At 38.1% G+C, this 26775-nt stretch overlaps 1 protein-coding gene across 2 annotated transcripts; it reads left to right on the top strand.

The window, feature by feature from the left end:
- On the top strand, nt 1–26775 carry ZNF81 (zinc finger protein 81). Of its 2 annotated transcripts, none has more exons than XM_081081928.1 (6): nt 1–114; nt 6203–6446; nt 16554–16680; nt 18152–18247; nt 22068–22234; nt 26207–26775. In XM_081081928.1, exons 2-6 carry the CDS (start codon nt 6375–6377, stop codon nt 26219–26221), a joined length of 477 nt encoding a protein of 158 aa, XP_080938054.1. In that variant the 5' UTR covers nt 1–114; nt 6203–6374; the 3' UTR covers nt 26222–26775. The 2 variants fall into 2 exon arrangements, with proteins under 2 accessions (XP_080938054.1, XP_080938055.1); XM_081081929.1 differs by lacking the exon at nt 26207–26775 and adding an exon at nt 24698–25072.

The following is a 26775-nucleotide window of genomic DNA, read 5'->3' as shown; positions in this document are numbered from 1 at the left end:
AGGGGTGGTGACCGGAAGCGGCTGTGGTTCTCAGCCACGGTTGAACAGTTGTTGTCAGGAGGATCTCAGTGCTCTGTGCCGGAGGCGTTTCGCAGGGATGCGGCCCTGGGGAGGGTGAGTGCTGGGGAATTCTGTGTGATCAGTGATGCACTCGGTTGTCTAACTGTAGTTGGATAATTCGCTCATTATTTTGCAGGATTTGCTTTTCTCATGTCAATGTTAAGGTCTTAAAGTTCACTAAAACCCACAAGGTTTGGTGCATTGTGTGCTAAGTGTTTTCTAAGAGTTGAAAATTTTTTCTTCTGCCCAGGAGTTATTTAGAAATGCGTTTTCAGTTTCTAAAAGTTTATTGAATAGGTTTCTAGCCTGAGAAAAATGTGGTCCGAAAAATGTCTATGCGAAGCTCATTCCTTGAAATATGAGGGGATGCATGGCCTAGTACGCGGTGAATGTTTATACATGTTCCATATATAAATTGACAATAATATTTAATTATTTAGTTGTCAGTTGCATTGTACAATATTTGTACACTTTTTTGTCTGCTTCTTGTACTTCTGGGAGAGGAGAGATAAATTTTCTACTGTGATGCTGATTTGTCCATTTTTCCTCCCTACTGTCCATGATCCATTTGAGTTAAGTTTCATATGAAGTTAGAGGCTTAGATTGAGGTTCTTTTGTTTGAATGTCCAATTACTCAAGCACCACTTATTGAAAAACACCGTTCTTCCTCTGTTGATATGTTTTGCATCTTTATCAAAAATAAATTGGCTGTAGTTGTGTGGGGCTATTTTTAGGTTCTCTATTTTGTTCCATTGATCTATGTCTCTGTCTACTTTTATCATGAATAAGTGTTGAATTTTGTCATTCTGTGTATGAATTTATATGATCTTGTGATTTTTTTTTATCTTTAGCCTGTTAATATGAGGGAATACACTGGTGATTTTTGAATATTGAACCAGCCTTACATTCCTGGAATAAAGCTTACGTAATTGTAGTGGTATAATTCCTTTTATGTATTGCATGAATTGACTGGCTAATGCTTTTTCCCCCCCAGGATTTTTGCATCAAGTTCATGAGAAATACTGATCTACAGTTTTCTTCTTTTTGTATTATCTTTGTCTGTTTTAATATTAGGGTAATACTGGCATCATAGAATGACTTGAAAAATGTCCACTTCTATTTTCTGGAAGAGATTGTGTAGAATTATGCTAATTTTTCTTTAAATGTTTGGTGGAATTCTCCAGTGAAATCATCTGGGTCTGGAAATTTCCTTTTGGAAGCTTTTTTATTATGTCTTTAGTTTCTGTAGTAGTTATATGACTATTCAGATGATCTAGTTAATATCTTTTCAGAGTAACTATTTAATAGTGGGTGAGTTGTAGGAGTTTGTGTTTTGTGAGGAATTGGATTATTTCATCCTAGTTGTTGAGCTAATGTGCATAAAGCTGTGTGTAGTATTCCCTTTCCTTTTAATAGCTGCAGGATCTGTAGTTATATCTCCTGTTTCATTTCTGCTGTTGGTAATTTGTGTTTTCTTTTTACCTTTGTCAATCTTTCTAGAGGATTACCAATTTTATCGTTTTCAAAGAACCAGCTTTTGCCCTAGCCGGTTTGGCTCAGTGGATAGAGCGTCGGCCTGAGGACTGAAAGGTCCCGGGTTCGGCTCTGGTCAAGGGCATGTACTTTGGTTGCGGGCACATCCCCAGTAGGGGGTGTGCAGGAGGCAGCTGATCCGATGTTTCTCTCTCATGGATGTTTCTGACTATCCCTCTCCTTTCCTCTCTGTAAAAAATCAATAAAATATATATTTTTTAAAAAAGAGCCAGCTTTTGTTTTCATTGATATTCTCTATTGTTTTACTGTTTTCAGTTTCATTGATTTCTGCTCTTATATTTATTACTTCCTCCCTTCTCTTGTTTTGGGTTTACTTTGCTCTTTTTCTAATTTTTGAGGTGGGAGCTTAAATTATTGGTTTAAGACCTTAATTCTGAAAATATAAACATTTAAATTTATAAATTTCCCTTTCAACACTGCTTTATCTCCATTCCACAAATTTTCAACAGGTTGTATTTATATTGTTACTTTTTAATTTCCTTTGAGACTTCCTCTGTGCTCCATGATTATATAGAAATGGATTATTAATTCCCAAGTATTTGGTGACTTTTGTTTTATTTTTTTGTTATTGATTCAGCACTATTATAATCAAAGAACTTATGCTTTATGATTTCAATTTGTTGAGATTTGTTTTATGACTCTGGATGTGGTATGTCTTAGAGAATGTGGCACGGGTACTTGAAGAGAATGTGTATTCTATTAGTGTTTGGCTGGAGTAGGGTGAGTATGTTCAGTTAGGCCACACTTTTCTTGATACTTCGATTAAGGGGAGTAGACTTTTCTTAGAGCTTTTTAGTCTGTGCCTGTTGACAGTTTTTAGTTATAGACTTCTACAATGCTTTGAGGTCTGTGGGCTGGCCCCCTTTCCTTTCTACCTTTCCGTCTTTGTATTTGTTGTGCTATGTCATTTTTGCTCTGATCTCTTCTACATTCATTGTTCTCTTTTGAGTTTCTTCGTCTATTAACTTCGTTAATTTACATTTTGCTAGGAAAGCCCTTATTTCACATCAATATTAAAGTATGTTGCCTGGCCGGCATGGCTCAACCATTGAGGAACCAGGAGGGTCATGGTCTGATACCCAGTCAGGGCACATGCCCGGGTTGTGGACTCAGTCCTCAATGGGGGTCATAAAGGAGGCAGCCAAAAAAGGATTCTTTCTCATCATTGATGTTTCTGTCTCTGTCTCCCTCTCCCTTCCTCTCGGAAATCAATAAAATATATTAAAAAATAATAATAAAAATTAAAAAATAAAGTATGTTGCTGTACAGTTATACATAATATCTCACAATAACTACTTTGAACCATTACCCCATCTGGGAAAGATTTTTCCTCTGTATGTTTGTTTGTGTGTGTGTATGTGTGTGTATATTTATATATTTGTATATATATATATATATATATATATATATATATATATATATATATATAAAATGTTTAAGCTATTCTCCTTTATCTGGTTTGCTAGGGGGTTATCAATGACATTGGTCAGCTCAAAGATCCAACTCTTTGTTTCTTTGAAACTCCCTATTGTTTTATTTATTTGATTTAAGATTTCATTTTTATTGAGTACTACTTTTTTGGGTGGTTCGCTTAATTTTGATTTTTCTACTTCTAATGTTTTAGGTTGAACAGATAGCTCTTTTTGTTATATTTATTTTTAATTAAAAATAAAGCCATTTAAAGCTATAAATTTCACTTTATATATAACTTTGGTGTGTTACATGACAACTGGTAAAAATTGTATATCTTCTGTATTGATTTTCTACTGTGGTCCTGGATTGTATTGCTTTTCTTTTAAAAACAGACTTATTTAGATCTACAAAACAGATTTATTTAGATACATTCCAATACCATAAAAATTCACCCATTAAAGTATATGATTCAATGGTATTAAGTACATTCACAGAGTTGTCCAGTCATCAATCACCACTATCTAATTTTAGAACATTTTCAACTTTGTACACAATAGCAGACATTCATCACTTATGACAGCCCACACTCCCACCCTAGGAAACTTCCAATCAATTTCTGTCTCTATGTATTTGCCCATTTTAGACATTTCACATAAATGAAATCATGCAATATGTGGTCTTCTGTGACTGGCATCTTTCATGTAAGATAATGATTTCAAGGTTTTTTCATGTTATAGCATATATCAGTACTTTTTATTGGCAAATACTATTTTATTATATAGATCTACCACATTTGTTAATCCATTCATCAGTTGATGGACGTTTAGGTGAGTTCTATATATATATATATTTGTTATGCAAATGAGGTTGGGACTCCATAACAGTCACAACCAGCTCAGGAGGAGGGGCTGGGCGCAGCCCAGAGCCTGAGAGATCTACACAGAGGGGCACCTGCTACAAGCCTCTGCAGCATGGCTGGGGGCAGGCCCCCAGCAGACACACACACACACACACACACACACACACGGGGAGCCTGCTCTGAGCCTCCGCAGCGCGGCTGGGGGCAGGCCCCCATTGGACACACATACACACACACACACACACACACACACACACACACACGGGGCGCCTGCTCCGAGCCTCTGACACAGTTGGGGGCAGACCTCCAGCGGACACACACACACACACACACACTCACAGGGCGCCTTCTCCGAGCCTCTGATGCAGTTGGGGGCAGGCGCCCAGCGGATACACACACACAGACACACGTGAGCACGCAGTGCTTGATCTGAGCCTCTGTGGCCAGACTGTGGAGCAGGCCTAAGCCATCAGTAGGATATCCTCTGAGGGCTCCTGAACTGTGAGAGGGGGCAGGCTGGGCTGAGGGATTCCCAAACCCTAGTGCACGAATTTCATGCACCGGGTCTCTAGTCCTATATAATAAAAGGCTAATGTGCAAATTGACCCAACCGCAGAATGACTGGTCACTATGACATGCACTGATGCAGGAGCTGCCCCCTGGTGGTCAGTTGGCTCCCACGGGGGAGCACTGCTCAGCCAGAAGCCCTGCGGCAGTGCTAAGGATGTCCAACTGCCGGCTTAGGCCAGCTCCTCAGACTCTGAGAGGGTGCAGGCAGGGCTGAGGGACCTCCCGGAGTGTACGAATTTTGTGCACCGGGCCTCTAGTTATGAATAATACTGCTGTGGATATTTGTGTACAAGTTTTGGAGTATACACATGTTTTCATATGTCTTGGGTAGATACCTAGTAGTGGAACTGCTGGATCATATGGTGGCTCTGTGGGTAACATTTTGCCAAACTGTTTTTCAGAATGCCTGAATTATTTTACAATTCTTCCAGCAATGTATGAGCACTCCAGTGTATTCACACCTTACCAACACTTGTTATTGTTTCTTGTTGTTGTTGTTATTTTTGCTATCCTAATGGATATGAAATGGTCTCCAAATGAATTAAAAATTTTGGTTTTGATTTACATTTCCTAATGACTAATGGCATTGAACACCTTATTCTATGAACAAAGGATGTAGCCTGTCAATTCTCAGCATTAAAACATCTACCAGATTTTCTTTGTAGATAAGTTATTGGATGGAATTTTATAAGAGTACCATGGGCATAAGAAAAGAAAGCATATTTTCTCTTTCTTTAGTGCATCATCATCTTTATGTGTTTAAAATTTAACTTGTTCATGCCTTTTATTTTATTTACTTCTTATTTAACTTTCTTGTTTTCTCTTCATCTCATCTCTTACTTTTGTTGTCTTAATTTCTCTTCATTTTATGTGGATATCACCCCTTCTCTTTCCTAAAAATAATGACTAAATCTGTAGTGCCTCTATTGGTTGACCAGCATAAAATTATACCTCCACTTGGATATGGAGACACCCTCTCTTCCCTCAACAGGAGAAACAGTTTTACCTTTGGATATTTTTGAGGCAATTAAACAATTTTAGTCTCAGCCTATTAGTATTTTCCTTCTGATCTGTCTCTTCTATTTTAAGAAACTTTACTTAACATTTTTATTCCAAATCAAAGTCATGTTTTCAACATCTAGTAAACAGAAGCACATTTATTTTGAGCCTACCATATAACAGGCACCGTATGGTATAGTATTGAGAATGTGAACTTTGAAACCACGTAGACTGGGTTTTACTTAACATCTGTAAACTTCTGTTTCTTTATGTATAAAATGAAAATTGCAGCAACACATTGATGATAGGATTGTTGTGCAAATTAAATGAGGTATCTGCTTCTGCACATTAGATGATTCCTTGTAATAACAATGCTTGCTAATATGAATTAAAAGTTTACTTGGGCTCGTCTGGTCTGGTCTGGTGCTAAGTGCCTTACAAACATCATCTTATCTAACTCTCACAACCCCTTGAGATAAATAGTTTTGACTCATTTTGAAAAAAAACCCTAAAGAAACATTTTCATATTCTCATAGCTAAAAGTTGGCTGAGCTAGAATTTAAGCCTTCATTAATTTTAGTCTAAATCTGTGGTCTCACTCATATTCCATTTTTGTGAATAACTAGAATAGGTGTTGACTGGACATTTTCTACTCCCACAGCATCCAGTGCCATACTCTGGTGCCCCCAAGTAACGTTTGTGGCATGAATGCTGGTTTGACTAACCATGTGGACACTGTCTTTCCAGGTTTCTTGGAGTCTCTGTGGAGCTCCTGGACCAGACCCCACAGTGAAGGCTGCAAGATCTTCCTTCTGGTCCCAGAAACTCTGGTTGAGTCCACAGACCCTGCCTGTCCCTAGGCTCCTGGGAAGAGCGGAGTTGTCAGCAAGAGAGCCTGAGGCCTGAGGCCCGAGTAAACATGCCAGCCAACCAGAGCTCTCCCCAGTGGTCCCTGGCCCTGACTGCAGGAGAAAGAGACAGCTCCTGTGAGGTAAGGAAGACAAAGAGGTGCCTATTTCTATGCTACTTTTTCTTTTTCTTGGAATTAACAGTTTTCTGGTTTAGTCATTACTTTGCTTTACTATATACAGATCAATAATTCAACTTCAAATTCTTTCTAATTGTTTAAATCTCCTCTCTGTATATTCAAACATATAGGTAATAATCATAGTGACAATAATTGGAAACACTCATATAATGTTTACTATGTGCCCAGCACTGTTATACACATACTACATATACTAACTCATCTTCATAACAAACTCAAGAAGTGTGTGTAATTGTTACTCCCATTTTATAGAGGGAAACGTGGGCATAGAGAAAAACTATCTGGCTCAATTTTACACAGCTACTGGTAGGTGGGAATGGTCTCAACTCAGGGCAGCAACGTCTTCTCTGTGATAAATTCTTTCCTGGAACTTGTTGACCAGGCTGCTGGTCTGGTTTCTCCCTCAACTTCACACACAGCTATCATCTTGGTGTCTTCCCTGTGTTATCCCCCAGGAAATCCTTTTCACCTCTGTCTTATTGCACATCCCCTTTCCTGGGGATCCTATGTCTTCTTTCTTGTTTATTGGATCCTCTGCCTTCCTCTTTCTTGGTCTACACCCTCATTTTGTGGGAGACATCCTCCAGTCTATCTTTGAAAATGGATACATGACAGGTGGATTTTATGAAAAGTTGTATGTCTGAAAATGTCATGCAAAATTATATTTATTTAATATATATAATTGTAGAAATACATTTATAGAAATAAAAAAGTAATAAGTGCCTTGGAAATGTATTAGAAGGAGAGAAAGGGAGAGTGAGAGAAAAAACACACATTGATCAGCTGCCTCCTACATGCACCCAACTAGGGACTGAACCTGCAAACTGGTTATGTGCCTTGACAGAGAATTGAACCAGCAACCTTTTGGTTCCTGGGACAACACTCAACTAACTGATCCATGCCAGCCAGGGTGGAAATATATTTATTTGACTCTGATACTAAATTTATCTTTTCAGCTAGATATAGAATTCTCAGTTGGAAATCATTTTTGTGCAGAATTTTAAAAGCCTATTTCCAGTCTAGTCATTTTCTCTACTTTTCAAAAAACTCTTCTTATTCAGCTGTTGACCCTCCTACTTTTTTTAGTCTTTGTTCTGCTTTCCATTTCTTTCTCTTTTGTTTTCCTTTCTAAGAGTTTTTTGGAACACTTTATCTTATAAATCTTCTTTTGTGTCTCTCATTAATGCTGTTACATATTTTTTATTTTAAATAGCTCTTTATTTTCAGAATATTCTCTTTTAATAGCATGCTATTTTTGTTTCATGGATGCAGCATCTTATCACTCTAAAAATATTAGTAATAGTTTTTAATTTAATTTTGGTTGACAATATAGACACATAGCACAAAAATGAAAATATATAAAATTCAAAACTATAAAAATCTACATAGCCTAAACTTAGCCAGGTGGCTCAGTTAGTTGGAGCATTGTCATGTACACTCAAAGGTTGTGAGCTCATTTCCCAGTCAAGGCACGTACCCAAGTTGTGGGTTGGATCTAGGTCGGGGTGAGTTTGGGAGGCAACAAATTGATTATTCTCTCTCACATTGATGTTTCTCTCTCTCTCTCCTCTCTCTCTCTCTCTCATCAATAAAAACATCCTTGGGTGAGGATATAAAAAAATCTACTAGTCTAAATTCTCATTCATCTTTCTCTTATCTGCTCACCTGTGTCTAATACACATAACCAGGTTAGTTTACTGAATGGTTAGGGTTCCTTTATGCAAATAAAAGCAGCTGAGAACACATCCTTACTTTTTCCTTTTTATTTCACAAAAGGTGGCCTACTAAACAAATTTTTTATCAGCTTTTGTTATTGTTAAGTATTTTGGTGAAATGTAATATGAATTATAAACAATGCTACCATGAACAAAAAATTTTGTTTGTTTCTTTTCATGTATATGTGTATACCCCTCTCTTAACTGTATACATAGGGGTGGAGTTGATGGGTTATAGATTAAGCTTATATATATATATATATATATATATATATATATATATATATTAATGCTTTCCTGGCATTTTACTTTATTAATATATTTTATTGATTTTTTTACAGAGATGAAGGGAGAGGGATAGAGAGAAACATCGATCAGCTGCCTCCTGCACACCCCCTACTGGGGATGTGCCCACAGCCAAGGTACATACCTTTGACCAGAATCAACCCTTCAGTCCATAGGCCGATGCTCTATCCACTAAGCCAAACCAGTTAGGGCAAGCCTATATTTTTAAAATTATTTTTATTGTGAAATATAGCATACATACAGAAAAGCATACAAAAAATGTACAGCTCACTGATTTTTCATTTTGTCAGTCTAGAAAGTGGCCGTATAATTTCAGAGTCCCTCTACTCCCAAAGATAGTTACTATCTTGATTTTTATAATAATCACTTTCATTAAGAAGAAAATTACAAGCCACAGAGTAGAAGAGATAGACAATGGAGGACTTCTAGCCAGAATATATCAAGAACAACAAAACAGTAAGAAAAAGCAGACTACACAGTAGTCACATGCCTTATTTGAATAGATATGTAACAAAAAAGATATCCAAATGGCTAACAAACACCTGAGAGGGTGCCCAGTCTCATTAGTCATCAGGGAAGTGCAAAATTTAAGCCACAATGTAATACTACTACACTCCCACCAGAATGGCTAAAATTAAGAAGACTGATGATTACATCTACACAATGGAATACTACACTGCGGTAAAAAAGAAGGAACTCTTGCCTTTTGCAACAGCATGGATGGAACTGGAGAGCATTATGCTAAGTGAAATAAGCCAGTCAGAGAAAGAGAAATACCACATGATCTCACTCATTTGTTGAATATAGAGAACATAAACTGATGAACAGGGACAGATCCAAAGACAGAGAAACAGCGATCAGACTATTAATCCCCAGAGGGAAAGTAGGGGAGGGTGGGGGTAAGGGGAAGAGATCAACCAAAGGACTTGTATGCATGTATATAAGCCAAACCAACGGACACGGACAACAGGGGGATGAGAGCATTAGTGGGGGGGGGGGGATGGGGGCTAATGGGGGGGGGAATGAGGACACATTTGTAATACCTTAACTAATAAAGAATTTAAAGATAAAAAAAAGAAGACTGATGATGACAAGTGGTAGCAAGGATGAGGAGCCATATCAGCAGCTTATAGGCCCATATCAGCACATACCAGCAGCTCATTTGCTGCTGGTGGGAGTGTAAATTGGCATAATCTCTTTGGAAAACATCTTAGCCTTCTTCATCAAAGCATATGTAGATCATAAGAGAAAACAATTCTCTCAGGGAAATATGAGCAGAAATCCTTGGCTGATGTACCAGGACATGTAGAAATGCTCACTGTAACACAAGAGATCTGTTGAGAATTGTCTCCCAATAATATCCACCCTTCATTTCTGCACTGTCTTGCCTTCTGCAAAATTTCCCATGCGTATACTACTCTGTCAGCTACTCTGATTAATCTGACTGGCAGAGATGAGAGCCCAGGCTGTTCAATTTATCTTATGCAACACTTAATCAACAGGACTCCAAGTGACAGAATGAGGCCAGTCTGCAGTATTTTGCTCATCTGTGCCATCCGGGGTTCCAGACTCAATGAGCTGAACAGATCCTTTTAAGCCATCAATGTTTACCTTACAAAGCCAGGTGCCTTTCTGCCTAAGTTTCTATATTGACCTTTGTCCTTGGTGTGGGACATGAATCCAGGTACAGCAGGATGTATTAGCGATTGCACAGATTCTGTCTTGGCCCAAGGTGGCATTTTCATCCTCTGTTTGGACAGTAAGCTGAGCCTGACCCCGGAATACTTTCCAGAGCCAAGATATTATGTTGATCACCTCAGATACAATCAGGGACAAATGTCCTACCACCTTTTCTAATTGGATGATTCCTATTATAGGAATAACTGCCCTCAGGGTTCACATGAATAGCAAGCCATTTACTCTTCTAGGAAGCTCCTACTAGCAACCAAGTAGGTTGCCTCCTTTTAGAGAGACCCCCAGAGTCATTATGGGTTACCTGAATCACCAATCACCACCTCACATACTTTCAGTTCACTTATGACCACCCTTAAGGTGAAAATCACCATGTTTTGGGGAGGAAGGCCAGTTAATGCCTGGCTTCTGCATAAGAAGTACAATCCCAGGACGCCCCCCAAAAGAAGGTGCTCTTTACAATTGGTGGGACCTCCAGCAGTCAGGAGACATAGCTTGAGAGTGCCTCCCATGTGGCCTCTCATCCAGCTGATAGTCTCTAACTATTAAAGACAAAACTGAACAAAAAAGGAAATTGATTTTATTCAGGCAATAGGGAGAGCACCCCAGATGTGAAAGTTGGAGTGTCTCGGCAAGGTGGTTTTGCCTTTTATTTTCATACTGAGGATTAGACAAGTTATTGTGGGGAGATTTATAGGTAGGATTGTTTCTGCATTCAGGAGAAGTCTCCGTCAGCTGGAAAAGAAATGCTTATCTCTGTGTCTAGCTAGCTAGTTTAACTTCTAATCTCAGTTAATCATTCATGAGAAAGTGGGGAGTTGGAGGGTCTGTGTCTAGCCTTTCAGCAAGTTCAATAAAAGGAGAAAGGTCTCCATTTGGCCTTGTCATACGTAAGCCCCAGGAGTCTTATGGGAGTTATGAGAAAGAGTGGACAGCAAATGTTATCTGAGCCATAAGGGGAAAGGTGATATTTGTGGTAAGTTGGTTCTAAGAGCATAAAAGAGTGGGGGGATTTCTTTTTTTTTTAATATATTTTATTGATTTTTTACAGAGAGGAAGGGAGAGAGACAGAGAGTCAGAAACATCGATGAGAGAGAAACATCGATCAGCTGCCTCCTGCACATCTCCCACTGGGGATATGCCCGCAACCCAGGCACATGCCCTTGACCGGAATCGAACCCGGGACCCTTCAGTCCGCAGGCCGACACTCTATCCACTGAGCCAAACCGGTTTCGGCTGGGGGGATTTCTTAACTGGGCTCAGGTTATGTTCAACATTAAGGGTCCTCAGTTCTGTTTGAAAATTTGAGTCTAGTTCTTGTTATTGGAGAGACTGCCTGAAGGCCTTCATTCCAACCTGTCCTATATGTCCAAGTCACTAGCTGCATGATATTCTTCTGCCCCACATAATGACTGAGCAGCTGCTAGGGCAAGTGGCTCAAGGAGAGCAGACATTTGAAGGTGTTGATGGGTGTTTTGTGTGTGGTGCAGGAGCTGGGGCCCTCCCAGCTGTTTCTGGTAGACTTCTCAGCAAGCTTAAGGGGAATGGTGATAACCTTGTGGATGCAGGTATTAGCAGACCTGACAGGTAAATTTTACGCCCTTTCGGCAGTTTGGGGAAGATGTACTAAGGTATTTTCCTTTGTGATGAAGGCTCCACAAGTAGTTCAGAAAGACAGCTTATTAATGCCCCTCCCTTTCCTGTACCTCCTGGGGTTTAAGGTGTTTCTTCTTCAATTTCGGTGTTGTTGCTCACCCTCTGCTGACACAAAATCATTAGGGTTCATTCTAGTAAGTATTAAATTCACCCCCACCCCAATCATCTCCTACTAGTTTCCAGACCTTTCATTTCAATGAGTCAGATGAAAGAGGAACAAGGCCATTTTAATAAGCTTACAGAGATCTGTTATGTTCTACCCTTTGGCCCATGTGGGTCATTAAAGGGGAACACAGTAAGCAAGTGTACTGAACCAAGAAGCAATTATCTTTATGATCTAGGACCGTGGTCGGCAAACTGCGGCTCGCGAGCCACATGTGGCTCTTTGGTCCCTTGAGTGTGGCTCTTCCTAAGCCTTAGGAGTACCCTAATTAAGTTAATAACAGTGTACCTACCTATATAGTTTAAGTTTAAAAAATTTGGCTCTCAAAAGAAATTTCAATCGTTGTACTGTTGATATTTGGCTCTGTTGACTAATGAGTTTGCCGACCACATTATTCTAGGACAATGTTAATCCAACCAGAGAATCCAGGTGACAACCAGAATTAAACTGAAATCTCTTAGGCACCCTTCTTTCTGGATGCTTTGCCTCCAAGAGGGTTAGCAACGAGACAGGATTCCAAGTTATTAAAATATGTCCATATAACTCCTAACACCTTTTGTTCTCATCATTACCCAGGGAGCAGCTGAAACGAGATGATTCCTTTCTGGGGACAACCATATTCACGAATTAAACTGCCTTACTAAAGAGCATGTATGGAGCAGGAGAGGGTGAGAGAGGCAGAGTCTGAAATCCTTTTGAGTTCCTTTTAGAGGAGGCCATTCCAATGCTCAACAATACCACATGCCAGTGGATGGGAGAGAGTGTGGAAGTCCATCAAATACTTTAACTATCAGTCCATTGTTACATGGCTTGTGCAATGAAAGGTGTTCCATTTTTAGGCTACAAATAGTCCAGAAAGCTGAAAACTTGATACAGGTTAGTTCCAAGATCCACAATTGTGTGGCTGGAGTGGGCTGAGCAGACTGAAACAGCAATATTTTAACCTGAAAACATATAAACTATGATGCAAATCAGAGAGGGGCTTGAAGTGTGATGTAGTCAGTTGGCCAGGAGCAGGTGGGCCACACTCACTTCATGCTGTGTGCACTTTCTCGTCACAACGGGTCATCTTGTGGAAGGAGTCACAGATTTGGTATATCGTGGTAGCTTCTGCATCAGAAAAGCAGTGTTTTCATTTGTGCCCAGTCTGTGAGGATACATGTGTTGCCATGTCCAATGTGATGGTGGATCCAGAAAGCAATGGCAATAATCTGAGCAGTGAGGGCTCAGAGCATTCAGCCATCAAAACTCTTTGCACAGGTGAAGGGGGTAACTTACAGATCTTCTCAATCATACAAGAGGGCTTCTTGAAAGCTTGAGTGTTGTCCATCATTCCTTTCAGCAGGAGTCCAAGGTAGAGAATGGCTCATCTCAAAGAGATTTATGGCTGAAGCTTTTGTCTAATGGAGTAAACCCAATGAGATTAATAGACAAACCATAAAATATTAGAGCAAACTGTATCAGCAGAAACGCTCACCTTAAATTGAAAGGGATAGAGACTACACAAAATGAAAGGAAGACGTTGGATTCCCAAAATTCTACTGGCAGGAAGCAGGCTGAGAAAACTCTTCTGCTGACCATTCATGTAAAAGGAAGTATGACTTAGAAAGTGGGAAGAACCAAGAGAGCAGAACCAAAAGCCATGAAGAGTTATTTTTAGGCCTTGAGACCTAATTATGGAACTGCTAACTTTGCCCAGCCAGATAACACTTATTTTCTTTAGCATTTAAAAAGTATCATTTAAATCACTGTTTCCATGTATATAATATGTCATTTTGTTTTGTTTTCTGGCTGCTTTCAAAATCTTTTATTCTTTGGTTTTTGAAAGTTTGACTACAATGTGCCTAGGCATGGTTTTCTGTGGATTTATTCTGCTTGGGGTTTGCCAGATTTCTTAAATCTGTAAATGTATGTCTTTTGCCAAATTTGGGAAGTTTCTGCCCATTTTATTTATTTATTTATTTATTTATTTATTTATTTATTTTTATTGTCTAAAGTTTTACATATGTCTCCTTTTCTCCCAATTGACCTCCCCAGCCATTCCCACCCCGGGCAAGCCCCAACTTCCCCAGTGTCTGTGTCCATTGGTTATGCTAATATGCATGCATACAAGTCCTTTGGTTGCTCTCTAACCCTTCTTCCCCTACCATTTATCTCTAGATCTATCTATTCTTGTTCATCAAATTATGTTGATCATTATATCCCACATATGAGTGAGATAATGTGATATTTATCTTTCTCCGACTGGCTTATTTCGCTTAGCACAATGCTCTCCAGTTCCATCCATATTTTTGCAAGTGGTAAAAGTTCCTTCTTTTTTATAGCGGCATAGTATTCCATTGTGTAGCTGTACCATAGTTTTTTAGTCCACTCATCTGCTGATGCTGCTCATTATTTTTAAAAACATCTTTTCTGCCCCCTTTCTTCTGGACCTCAAATTACATGTATATTAGATCTTTTGATTTTGTATTACCCATCCCTAAGACTCTATTATTTTGTTTACTTTTTCCAAGAATTTTCTCTCTACTTTCCAGATTGGTTAACTTCTATTGGTCTGTCTTACATTCATTAACTCTTTCTTTTGTTATGTTATCTACATTCTGTTGGTAAGTCCATCCAGGGAAATTTTTAAGTTTCGGATTGCATTTTTCAGTTCTAGACTTTTCAGTTAGTTACTTTTTTATAGTTCCCATTCCTCAGTTGAACTATCCTATTATTTATTATGAACATAGTTGTCCTTATGTTCTTGAGCATATTTATACACAACTAGTTTAAAGTCTAATTCTGGCATTTGGATCATCTCAGGGTCAGTCTCTGCTTTTACTCTTGAATCTCTTCTCTTTCTCTTGATACCTTTCTCTCTCTATGTTATTTTGGATTGTATTTTGGTTGTTGTAAATCATGTATTGTTGAAATTTTTTATTCTATTTAGTTCCCTTAAAGATTGCTGCTTTTTTGTTTTGTTTTGTTTAGTAAGCATTTGACTTGTGGCTGGACTCAAAGTGGAAACTATCTTCTCTGTAGTGTGTGATAGCTCAGATTTTAGTTCATTTAAGTAGGTAAGCAGATATTTGGGCAGAGTTCTTATACAGAATTTAGGCACTCCTCTCCATCTGGATTCCCCCCTGACTTTCCAGTGGTCGTTATGATTGCAAAACACTCCTTTGATTTTTTAAGTCAATAAGAATGAAGGTTTTAAAAATTGGAATTTTAGTTACCTTGCATGACTGACTGGGCTTATTTACAAACTAAAAGCTGTAAAAATAGTAAACACATCCTGTGTCATCCCTTCTTGCATTAACTCTCTTCCAGTAGATGCATAACTTAGGTTGCTCTTCAGTATCTTCAGATCATGGTTTTTTATATTTTGTTCAGAGCTTATAGTTGTTATCTGTATGACTTTTGGCCTAATAAAAGCAATTTATTCATACAGGAACTTAATTTCCTTTAATTTTGGAGTTAATTTTATATGTGGTGTGAAGTATGGGTCAAAGTTTTTTTCTTCAATACTGACAACCATTTATTCCAGCACATTTTTTAAAAAGACTCTCCTTTTCCCCATTAAATCACATTGGCATCTTTGTAAAAAAGCAATCATCAATATATGTGCAGACCTGTTTTTGGACTCTCTGTTACATTCCATTGATTTATCTAACTGTATTTACATCAGTACCACCTTGTCTGAATTATTGTAGCTTTATAGGAAATCTTAACATTACACAGTATAAATACTCCATACTACTTCTTGCTTTGGCTATTCTATGTCCTTTGCATAATCATATAAACTTTAACATCTCCTTGTCAGTTTTTACCCACTAACAGATAAATATGCATTCTTTTCCAGGGGCATGTAACACATTCTCCTAGATAGACCATGTGTTGAAATCATACAGAATATATTCCCTCACCGCTATGAAATTAAATTAGAAATGAGCAATAAAAAGGCATCAGAAGAAAATGGCCATATTTTTTAAAGTAAATGAAAGCAACAGTAGAGGGAACTATGTAAAGTTTTTTAAAAGTATATACATGCTTCTTTGTAAAAGTTATAAAATTTCCTATTAAAATGAGCAACAAAATAGGATCAAAGTCAAATTTTGTACAAAAGTAATCCTTTTATTGTACACAATGAATAGCAGAAATTTAGGATTTGATGTTTGTAGTTTACATAACATTCTATATAACTAGGTATTTAATAGGCATTGAAACTTATTTTCTTTTTTTAAAAAAATATATTTAATGTATTGATTTCAGAGAGGAAGGAAGAAGGAGAGAGAGATAGAAACATCAATGATGAGAGAGAATCATCGATCGGCTGCCTCCTGAACACCCCCTGCTGGGGATCGAGCCCACAACCCAGGCATGTGCCCTTGGCCGGAATTGAACCCGGGACCCATTGGTCCATAGGCTGATGCTCTATCCACTGAGCCAAGCCGGCAAGGGCGAAACTTATTTTCTATCTTTTCCCTATCCCCCAGTGCTGACCTTGTCACCTTGAACAAGCTTGTGTTGTTACAGGTCTCAGTGTCACTTGAGGATGTGACTGTGGACTTCAGCAGGGAGGAATGGCAGCAATTGAACTCTACTCAGAGACGCCTGTACCAGGAGGTGATGCTGGAGAACTACAGCCACCTGCTCTCAGTGGGTAAGCACTGATACCCCATGAAACCAGTGAGGAGACAATTGTGGGTAAAATTATATCCCCCAAATAAAATACGTTGAAGTCCTAACCCTCAGTACCTCAGAATGTGACCTTATTTGGAAAGAGGGTCTTTTTAAAAAATATATATTTTATTGATTTTTGAAAGGAAAGGAGACGGGGAAAGAGAAACATCAATGATGAGAGAGAATCATTGATTGGCTGCCTCCTGCACGCCCCCCACTGGGGATCAAGCCCGAAACCCAGGCATGTGCCCTTGGCTGGAATCGAACCCGGGACCCCTCAGTCTGCAGGCTGACGCTCTATCCATTGAGCCAAACCAGCTAGGGCAGAAAGAGGGTCTTTACCGAAGTAATCAAGCTAAAATGAGTTTATTAGGGTGGGTCCTAATCCACTGTGACTGGTGTCTTTATAAAAAAGGGAAATTTAAACACAGAGACAGACACACACACACAGAGAAGACAATGTGAAGACACACAAGGAAAAGATGGCCATGTGACTGGAGTGATGCATCTATAAGCCGAGAAATGCCGAGACCACCAGAAACCAGGAGAGAGGCATGAGACAGCTCCTTCCCTAACACCTTCAAAAGGAGCATGGATAGCCCTGTTGACACTTGGATTTTGGACTCATAGTTAAGTGTCACCCATAACTGATTTGGGTGATTTAGATGATGATATCTGAGACTCTGAGTTTATGATTTTAGACTTAAGAGTTGATGCTAGAATGATTAAGACTTTAGGGGACATTGGGATGGAATTAGTGTATTTTCAACATGGGAAGAATATTAATTTGGGGGGTTCAGAGGGCAAGCTCTGATGGGTTGAATTGTGTCCCCCCACAAAAAAGATATGTGGAAGTCTTAACCCCTAATACCTCAGAATATGACCGTAATTGGGAATAGGGTCTTTTAGAGGTAATCAGTTAAAATGAGGTCATGAGGGTGGGCCCTAATCTAATATAGCTGGCATAAAAAAAAGAGCCCAGAAATCGATACTCATAGAGGGAAGATGATGAGAAAACACAATAGAGTGATGCATTTATAACCTAAGGAATGCCAAAGATTTCCAGCAAACACCAGAAGCTAGAAGATGCAAGGAAGGATTCTCCCTCCTATCATCCAGAGAGAACATGACCCTGCTAACACCTTGATTTCAGAATTCTAGCCTAAAGAAGTAGGAGACAGTAAATTTCTGTGGTTTTAAGTCAGCCAGTTATTGGTACTTTGTTAAAGCAGCCCAAGGAAACTAAGACAGAACCATTTCCATTCCCAGCTGCTGAGTGCTCTGGGATATCTTAAGTGCATGCTGATATAATCCCTGATTGGTCTGAGATTCTTCAGTCCCTTTCACCTCTGTGATTATTAGTGTTTCCCCAGTCAAATGTGTTTTCTTTTCTAATGAACAAATGGAAAACAATTAGCTGGACCCAGTTCTCTATTATGTCTTATTAACAGGGTATGAACTTCCCAAACCAGAGGTCATCTTCAATTTGGAGCAAGGAGAGGAACCATGGATATTGGAGGGAGAAACCCCACATCAGAGTTGTTCAGGTCAGTGTGAGTGTGATCCAGGCAGAAAGGAGACATGGAAATACTTTTTTTCCCCCCAGAGAGGTTGGTGTCTTTGCTGCCTTCTTGAAGGTTTAAATTTTAGAAACTGCTTGAAAATAAATAGCATAGGCCTCTCAGGTAACCAAATTGCTCTGTCTTTATTTTCTGTATTGTCATCAACTGTTTTCTTTGGGGTTTCCTCCAGAAGAGTTGCTGCAATTCCCATACTTTAGATCATATGCCAGCCTTCTTCACTATGGATGTTGCTTTCTTGGATATTCTTTTCTTCCATAACATTTTATGCTTCATTATTTAACCCCAACCCCAGGGTCTTAGAATCTTATCATATACATTCAGGTTTTAATGGATTTAGTTGGTTGCCTCACTCCTATTTTTCCCCGTACCCTTTTATTTCCTTCTTCTTTCACTTTTGTCTTCTCATTCTAAGATACCAATAAACTGTCACCTGCAACCAGCCTCACCTCCTCTCTTTGTATTTATCACCTGCAGATTCCTCACTCATCTCCACCTCACCTACTCCATGCCTCTCTTCCATATTCTGACTGTGGTTAGTCACATATCATTTTTTCTTTTAAAATCTACTTTTTTTCTTTTCATTGAATTTATTGGGGTGACACTGGTGAACAAAATTATACAGATTTCAGGTGCACAATTCCACAACACATCATCTGTATACTACGTTGTTTGTTCACCACCTCAAGTCAGGTCTCCTCCCATCACCATTTATCCCCTCTATACGCTCTTTTACCTCTCTCCCACCCCACCCCCAGCAGTAACCACACTGTTGTCCATATCCATGAGCTTTTTCTCTCTTTTTTATTTTTGCTCAATTCCTCCATCCCCAACCCTACCCCCAACAACTATCAGCCTGCTCTTTATCTATGAATGTGTCTCTATTTTACTTGTTAGTTCATTTTGTTCATTAGATTCCACTTATTAAAGTATAATTTACATACGCTAAAGTGTATCCATTTTAAGTATATAGCTTGATGAGTTTTGACAAGGTACACACTAGTATAACCACTACCCCTATCATAATATATAACATTCCATCACACAGAAATGCTCCTTCATGTCCCTTGTAGTCAATGCTTATCACCACTTCAGCCCCAGGCAACTATTTTTTAAATAAATTTTTAATATATTTTTATTGATTTCTGAGAGAAAGGGAGAGGGAGAGAGAGGGAGAGGGGGAGAGAGAGAGAGAGAGAGAGAGAGAGAGAGAGAGAGAGAGAGAGAGAGAGAGAGATGATGAGAGAATCATTGGTTGGCTACCTCCCGCACGCCCCGTTACTGGGGATCGAGCCCGCAACAACCCAGGCATGTGTCCCCAACCGGAACCGAACCCAGGACCCCTCAGTCCCCAGGCCGACGCTCTATCCACTGAGCCAAACCATCCGGGACCCCAGGCAACTATCAACGTGCATTTTCTCACTATAGAATATATTTGTCTTTATTGTTTATATCAACGGGAATTATACTGTCTGCTCTTTGCATTCAGCATAATGATTTTGTGTTTTACCCATGTTATTGAGTATATCACTAGTTTGTTCTTTTAAGATGCTCACTACTACTCCATGGTATAAATATATGGTAATTTGTTTATATCCCTATTGATGACAGGGAGTTATTATTTGGTTATTATGAGCTGTAGTGATCATTTTAGTGTATCTTTGTGTGAACATATGTTTCTATTTCTCTTGGGTAAATACCTAGGAATGGAGTTGTCAGGTTATAAAATAGGTATATGCTTATCTTTATAAGAAATTGCTAAACTGTCTTGCAAAGTGGCTGTGCCTTTTTACATTTCCAACCACAATACCTGAGAATTCTTCTTGCCCCACATCCTCGCCAACACTTGCTGTCATCAGTCTCTTTAATTTTTACTATTGTAGTAGATATGTAATGGTAACTCATTATGATTTTAAGTTGCATTCCTCTGGTGAATAATGATGTTAAATATCTTTTCATGTGCTATTGACCATTTGTACATTTTTGTGTGAAGTGTCTATTTACATATCTTCCTCATTTTATTGGGTTGTTTGTCTTCTAGGTTCCTTGTAAGTAAATACTCATCACTTTAGGGACAGTTTTACTTCTTTCTGTCCAATCTTTTTATCTGTTTTCCTTTCCTTATATCACTGTCTAAGACCTTCAGTTTGATGTTGAATAGAAGTGTGAGTGTGGGCATGCTTGCCTTGTTCCTGATATTAGGAGCAAAAAATTCATATCATTAAGTATGATGTTAGCTGTAGTTTTTTTAAGCTACCCTTTATCAGGTTACATAAGTTCCTTTCTAATCCTAGCTGGTTAAAGAGGTTTTTAACAAAAATTATAGTTAAGTGTTGAATTTTGTCAAATGCTTTAGTGATCATATGAGTTATTGTTTTTATTTTGTTAATATGGCAAATTTATTGATTGATTTCAAATGTTAAATTAACCTTGTATTTCTGGGACAAATACTGGTGATTATTATATACATTACCCTTATTATATATTGTTGGATTCTATTTTTATATTTTGTTTAAAATATTTGCATGCGTGATCCCGGTTTGTAGTTTTCTTTCTTTCTTTCTTTCTTTCTTTCTTTTTTTTTTTGAAATATCTTTGTCGGGTTTTGATATTAGGGTTACACTTGGCTGCATAATATGAGTTGTGAATGAGTTCTCTATTTTCTGAAATAGTTTGTGTAAGTTTGTTATTTCTTTTTATGCTGTTTCACAGAATTCACCAGCAAGACTTTCTGGGCCTGGAGTTTGCCAGATGGGAAAGTTTTAATAACTAGTTCAATTTCTTTAATATACATAGGGCTCTTTCAATTTTCTGTTTCATCTTTTGTCATACATAATAAGTTGTGGTTTTTTTCAAGGAATTTGTTTTCTTTATTTTGTCTAGTTTCATTCTGTTGTATTCTGAGAATACATTCTGTATGATTTCAGCAAATGGTCTATCTTTGGGAATGTTCCATGTGTCTCTGAAAAGAGTGTATATCCGGCTCTTGATGAAAGTTGTGTTTAATAGAAAACAATTACACATGATGGAGAGTTGGAGTATAGACATCCATTTATTGTTTGTATAGGTCAAGATGGCTATCACCACAATAATTTTCCTAGAGGCATAATGACTTGACTTACATACATTGTGAAATGATTACCACAATAAATTTAGTTAACACCTATATTATATAGATATCAAAAATAAAAAATGTTCTTGTCCTTGTGATGAGAACTTTTAGGATATACTCCCTCAGCAAGTGAAATTGTTTTTTTTGATCTCATGAATTTGGTATTGTTGCTAATAGCAAGAAGCAACAAGATCAGTGAGGATTTAGAATCTAAAGCTAATGAGGACTTAGTCTCTCAGTCACCCTCTCCGAGCCTAGGCTCTCCATCAATATTTTTCCTGAAAATCCTTGTCTTTTTAATCTTCAGTCCACCCTACTTGATATTCAAGCCTCCTACCCAAATTGAGCTATAACCATGTTTTACGACAAATTATATGTATCAAACCATTCTGAGCTTTACTTTCCTTATCTACAATAGATAAATAATAATAGAAAATAGAACTTTGGAAAGGATTAAATGAGTTCATGTTTATATCTTAACAATGCCTGGAACATCATAAGTGTCGTGCAAGAGCTTGACACACAATAAGTGCTATATATGTATTTCCTGTAATTATTTTCATTGTCATCATTGGATTCACTGGTTTCCCTGTGTTCAATTTGGATTAGCTTATATGTATCTTTTAATCTTCTGCTATCTATAAGTGTTGATTTTACTTTTTTCTCTCTTTTTAGATGGGAAGTTTGGGATTAAGATCTCACAAAAAAGAATTTCTGGGAAAGCTTCATTTCATAGTGAAATGGAGGGTGAAGATATAAGAGATGATTCATTGTATTCCATTTTAGAACTGTGGCAAGATGCTGAACAGATGAAAAGATATCAGGAAAAACACAGCAAACCTGTGAGTCATGCTACATTTGTAAATAAGAAAATATTGAATACGGAGTGGCATTATGAATATAAAGGCAGCAGAAAATTTGTTTATCCAAGCCCAAATCATATTATTGCATCACAGAAAAGACCCCATAAATGTGACTCATTTGAAAAGGGTTTTAAGCATGATTTAGATTTACATATTCATTCTAAAAACAAAGCAACAAAGAACATTGATAAAATTAATAGACACAGTCAAAATTTCACCCAGAGTTCTTTTACTAACCATGAAAGTATGCATACAGGAGTGAAATTTTGTGAATGTAATCAGTGTGGAAAAGTCCTCAACCTCAAACAAGCACTCAGTCACAATCTGAAGTTTCCTGTTGGGGAAAAAGGAAATATGTGTACTGAATTTAGGAAGATATTCACCCAGAAGTCACACCTCTTTGCATCTCAGAGAATCCATACCATGGAAAAACCTCATGAACTTAGCAAATGTGCAAATGTTTTTACACAAAAGCCACTACTCAGCATATATTTGAGAGTTCATAGAGATGAAAAACTGTATGTATGTACTGAATGTGGGAAGGCTTTCATCCAGAATTCAGAATTAATTATGCATGAGAAAACTCATACTAGAGAAAAACCCTATACATGCAGTGAATGTGGAAAATCATTTTTCCAGGTGTCATCTCTACTTAGGCACCAGACAACCCATACTGGAGAGAAACTCTATGAATGCAGTGAATGTGGGAAAGGCTTCTCCCTGAACTCAGCTCTCAGTGTACATCAGAAAATTCATACTGGAGAGAGACACCACAAATGCAGTGAGTGTGGGAAAGCCTTTACCCAAAAATCAACACTCAGGATGCATCAGAGAATTCATACAGGAGAGAGATCCTATATTTGTACTGCATGTGGGCAGGCCTTCATCCAGAAGGCACACTTGATTGCACATCAAAGAATTCATACTGGAGAGAAGCCTTATGAATGCAGTGACTGTGAGAAATCTTTCCCTTCTAAGTCACAACTCCAGATGCATACACGAATTCATACAGGAGAGAAACCCTATATATGCACTGAGTGTGGGAAGGCCTTTACCAACAGGTCAAATCTCAATACTCACCAGAAATCTCATACTGGAGAGAAGTCTTATATATGTGCTGAATGTGGTAAAGCCTTCACGGACAGGTCAAATTTCAATAAGCACCAGACAATTCATACTGGAGAAAAACCCTATGTTTGTGCTCATTGTGGGAGGGCTTTTTTCCAGAAGTCCGAATTAATTACACATCAGAGAATTCATACTACAGAGAAGCCTTATAAATGTCCTGACTGTGAGAAATCCTTCTCCAAGAAACCACATCTCAAAGTACATCAACGAATTCACACAGGAGAAAAACCATATATATGTGCAGAATGTGGGAAAGCCTTCACTGACAGGTCAAATTTCAATAAACACCAGACAATTCATACTGGAGAAAAGCCCTATAAATGCAGTGACTGTGGAAAGGGCTTTACTCAGAAATCAGTTCTGAGTATGCATCGTAATATTCATACATGAAAGTAACCCTGTCTCTTAAAAATGAGAAAGCCTTATCACAGAAGTCAGGTATAAGGGTATATTATAAAATTCATCCAAGACAGACCCTATATGAATATATGGCATAGTAAAAAGTATTCGTCAGGCTCTCTCACTTGAGGTAAAAAAAATTATTTAGACGATATCCTCTTAGAATGCATTGAATGAAGGGGAATTTTCATATTTGCACAGCCTCACAAAATACAGGGTGTCCCAAAAATGTATACACACTTTGAGATATAATCAGTGTTTATTAACATACAGTTCATCTCCAAAATTTAAATGAATCTATAGAAATGAGTGTGTATACATTTTGGGGACACCCTGTATAATAGAATTCATACTAGGAAAAATGATGTCAGTTTAATACATTAGGAGGAAAGCCTTCCTATTGTAAAGGAAGTATTATAAGGCAAATTGTTACCAAATTCTTTGCAGATGAAGTGTGTAAAATTATGTAAATGTTAGTCATGTTTACTGTTACATTAAACAATTTAAAGTGACAACAAAATGAAAAGTAGGACAATAAAATAACATATTTGATGTGTAGACCTACTCTCAGTTCTGTAGGTTGTTTGTGGCAGAACACAATGCACAGCAGGAGGAATCACTGAAGTTCATTTTTTAAATTTAATATAATTGCATCTATTAAATATGTCTTCTATTGAATTTTTCTCTCACATGAATTCACAGTTTTATGGTCATTGTGATTTTATATACACACACATCTGAAGATATAATTTTACATGAACACACAAATGTAATCCTATCATTCATACTGGTTCCCATGACATTGTGTTTTTATCCTTTTTAATTGTGGAACAATGCAAAAATGCCAAAGGTCTCTCCTGTCATTTTTTGCCTGCTCCTTTGCAATGTTACTCTGTTTTTTCTCTTATTAAGCAGTAGAGCTCCCTCTCTACTCCTTGACTCTTAACTTGGCCATGTGATTTGTTTTGGCCACTGTACATTAGCGAAGAGATTCAAGAAATGGCTGAAGAAGTGTGAAAAAAGCTTACCTTGAGGCTTACTCTCTTGCTACTCTTCAAAATTCTAAGCCCTTCATATGAAGAAGCTCAGATTACTCTACTGGGGGATGAGAAACCAGATGGAGCAAAGATGAGCCAGCCTAGCTGAGGCCCTTCAGGTCACCTACCAGACATGGGAGTGTGGCCTTCCTTGGTCTCCAACCCCAACCAATCCAGCCCATATAAGAAGAGCCATACCAGTTATCCCAGCATACATGGAGAACTTTGAGATAAATAAAATAATTATTGTCTTAAACTGCTAAGTTTTAGGGTACTTTGTTGCACAGCAAATGCTAATAATACTTAAAAGTGTATGATCGCTGGGGGGTAGGGAGGGGGGTATTGTACCAAAACACAAGACATGTGGCATTGACTTTGGACCTGGAGGAAAACTGTTAAGAAAGCCTGGAAAAGATGGCGTCCCGTGTTATTTAGTAAAGAAAAAGCAAAACAGTCACCATGCTCTGTGGGAAAATAGAGAATGTATCAAATGAACTTGTGGATCTAGCTAAATAGATTTCCAACAGAATGCTGGAAGTTCGTTTATTTCTACGAGCTCATATAATAAGGTAAAAAAGGAGATATGAACTAAGAGAATGACTATTCCATTTACAAGCAGAATTCAGAAGAAAAAACAAACACCTCTACTTGCTGGGTTAGAAAATAACTTTCACATCTCCAGTCTCCAAAATACTTTCAAAGTGAAAATGGCCTCAGGGTAGAGATCAAGTCATGAGTGCAGATGTAAGACCCTTTGTAAAAATGCATGAAACATTTAAGTTGGTATTTGGGAGACCCTCTAAGCTAAGCTAAATGGCTTCTGTAGACTTCATGACATCGTCCCCAGTAGCCTGACACATTGCTCAAAGTAGAGAAATACAAACCAGATTCATAGGAAACATTTAAAGTTTTTAATAGAGTTTTACTAGTGAAACTGCCTCCAAGCTGGACTTAAAGGGACTGAAACAATCCAGAATGAAAAGTGGTACCTGGACTCTCCTCTCTAGCTTCTATGAATAGAAATGAAGCTGAGAAAGTTACACGGCTGCAAACATGGGCCATTTCTAATGGGAAAAGAAGGAGGTCTCAGAGAGAAGACCCAAGAACAATATATTAAAATGGACTGGGGAAACATTCCCAGATGAACTGTGACCTAATAAAAAAACATCTACCCCTGAAGCAGGAAGACTTGAAAACATTTGTTCTGTGGGATTTCAAGAATTGTTATGGAACAGTGACAGATATGTGCCTCTTCTTTCTCCCCTTTTTGAATTGGAGTGTGTATTGCAGTTAATTCTGTTCCTATGTCACCATTATAGTGTGTGTGTGTGTGTGTGTGTGTGTGTGTGTGTGTTGGGGGGGGTCGTTCATATAACTTGTTATTTAGCTCACAGGTCTCTAGATTAAGAAGCTGCACTCAGAGAGCCTCAGCCACTTCTGAACCTGATACAGAAGACTTGAGGTCCTGGATTTGAACATGGTGCCACAATTTGGGATGAGACATTTGGAGGTCTTGGAATGGGTGAACATATTGTTGCATGGTATGGAATGTAAATAAAATTATTTTTGACCAGAAAATAGACTATGTTAGCTTGAAAAACACTACTAATTTCTTGCACCCCTACATCTATGCCCCCTTGTAATCTTTATTTCTCTTTGTGTTTTAGTTGGGATAATTTCTATTAACCTATCATCAAGTTCACTGATTCTAACCCCTGTCCTGGCTCTGTTAAGTCTACTGGGTGAGCTCATTGAAGGCATTCTTCATCTCAGTTATGTTATCTGCTGAAATTTCCCATCTGTTCATGTGTTGTTCACATTTTCCACTATTTTCTTTAACATATTAAATCATCGTTATTTTAATTTCCTGTTTGATAATTCCAACAACTGTGTCACCTGAGTCTGACTCTGTTGATTGCTTTGTCTCTTGACAGAGTACCACAAACTAGATGGCTT

This window comes from Myotis nattereri, assembly GCF_964212035.1.
Source record: "Myotis nattereri genome assembly, chromosome: X".
In the NCBI taxonomy this organism is placed as follows: Eukaryota; Metazoa; Chordata; class Mammalia; order Chiroptera; family Vespertilionidae; genus Myotis; species Myotis nattereri.
Note: the sequence above shows the minus strand (reverse complement) of the source record. Positions and strands in the feature narration are given on the sequence as shown.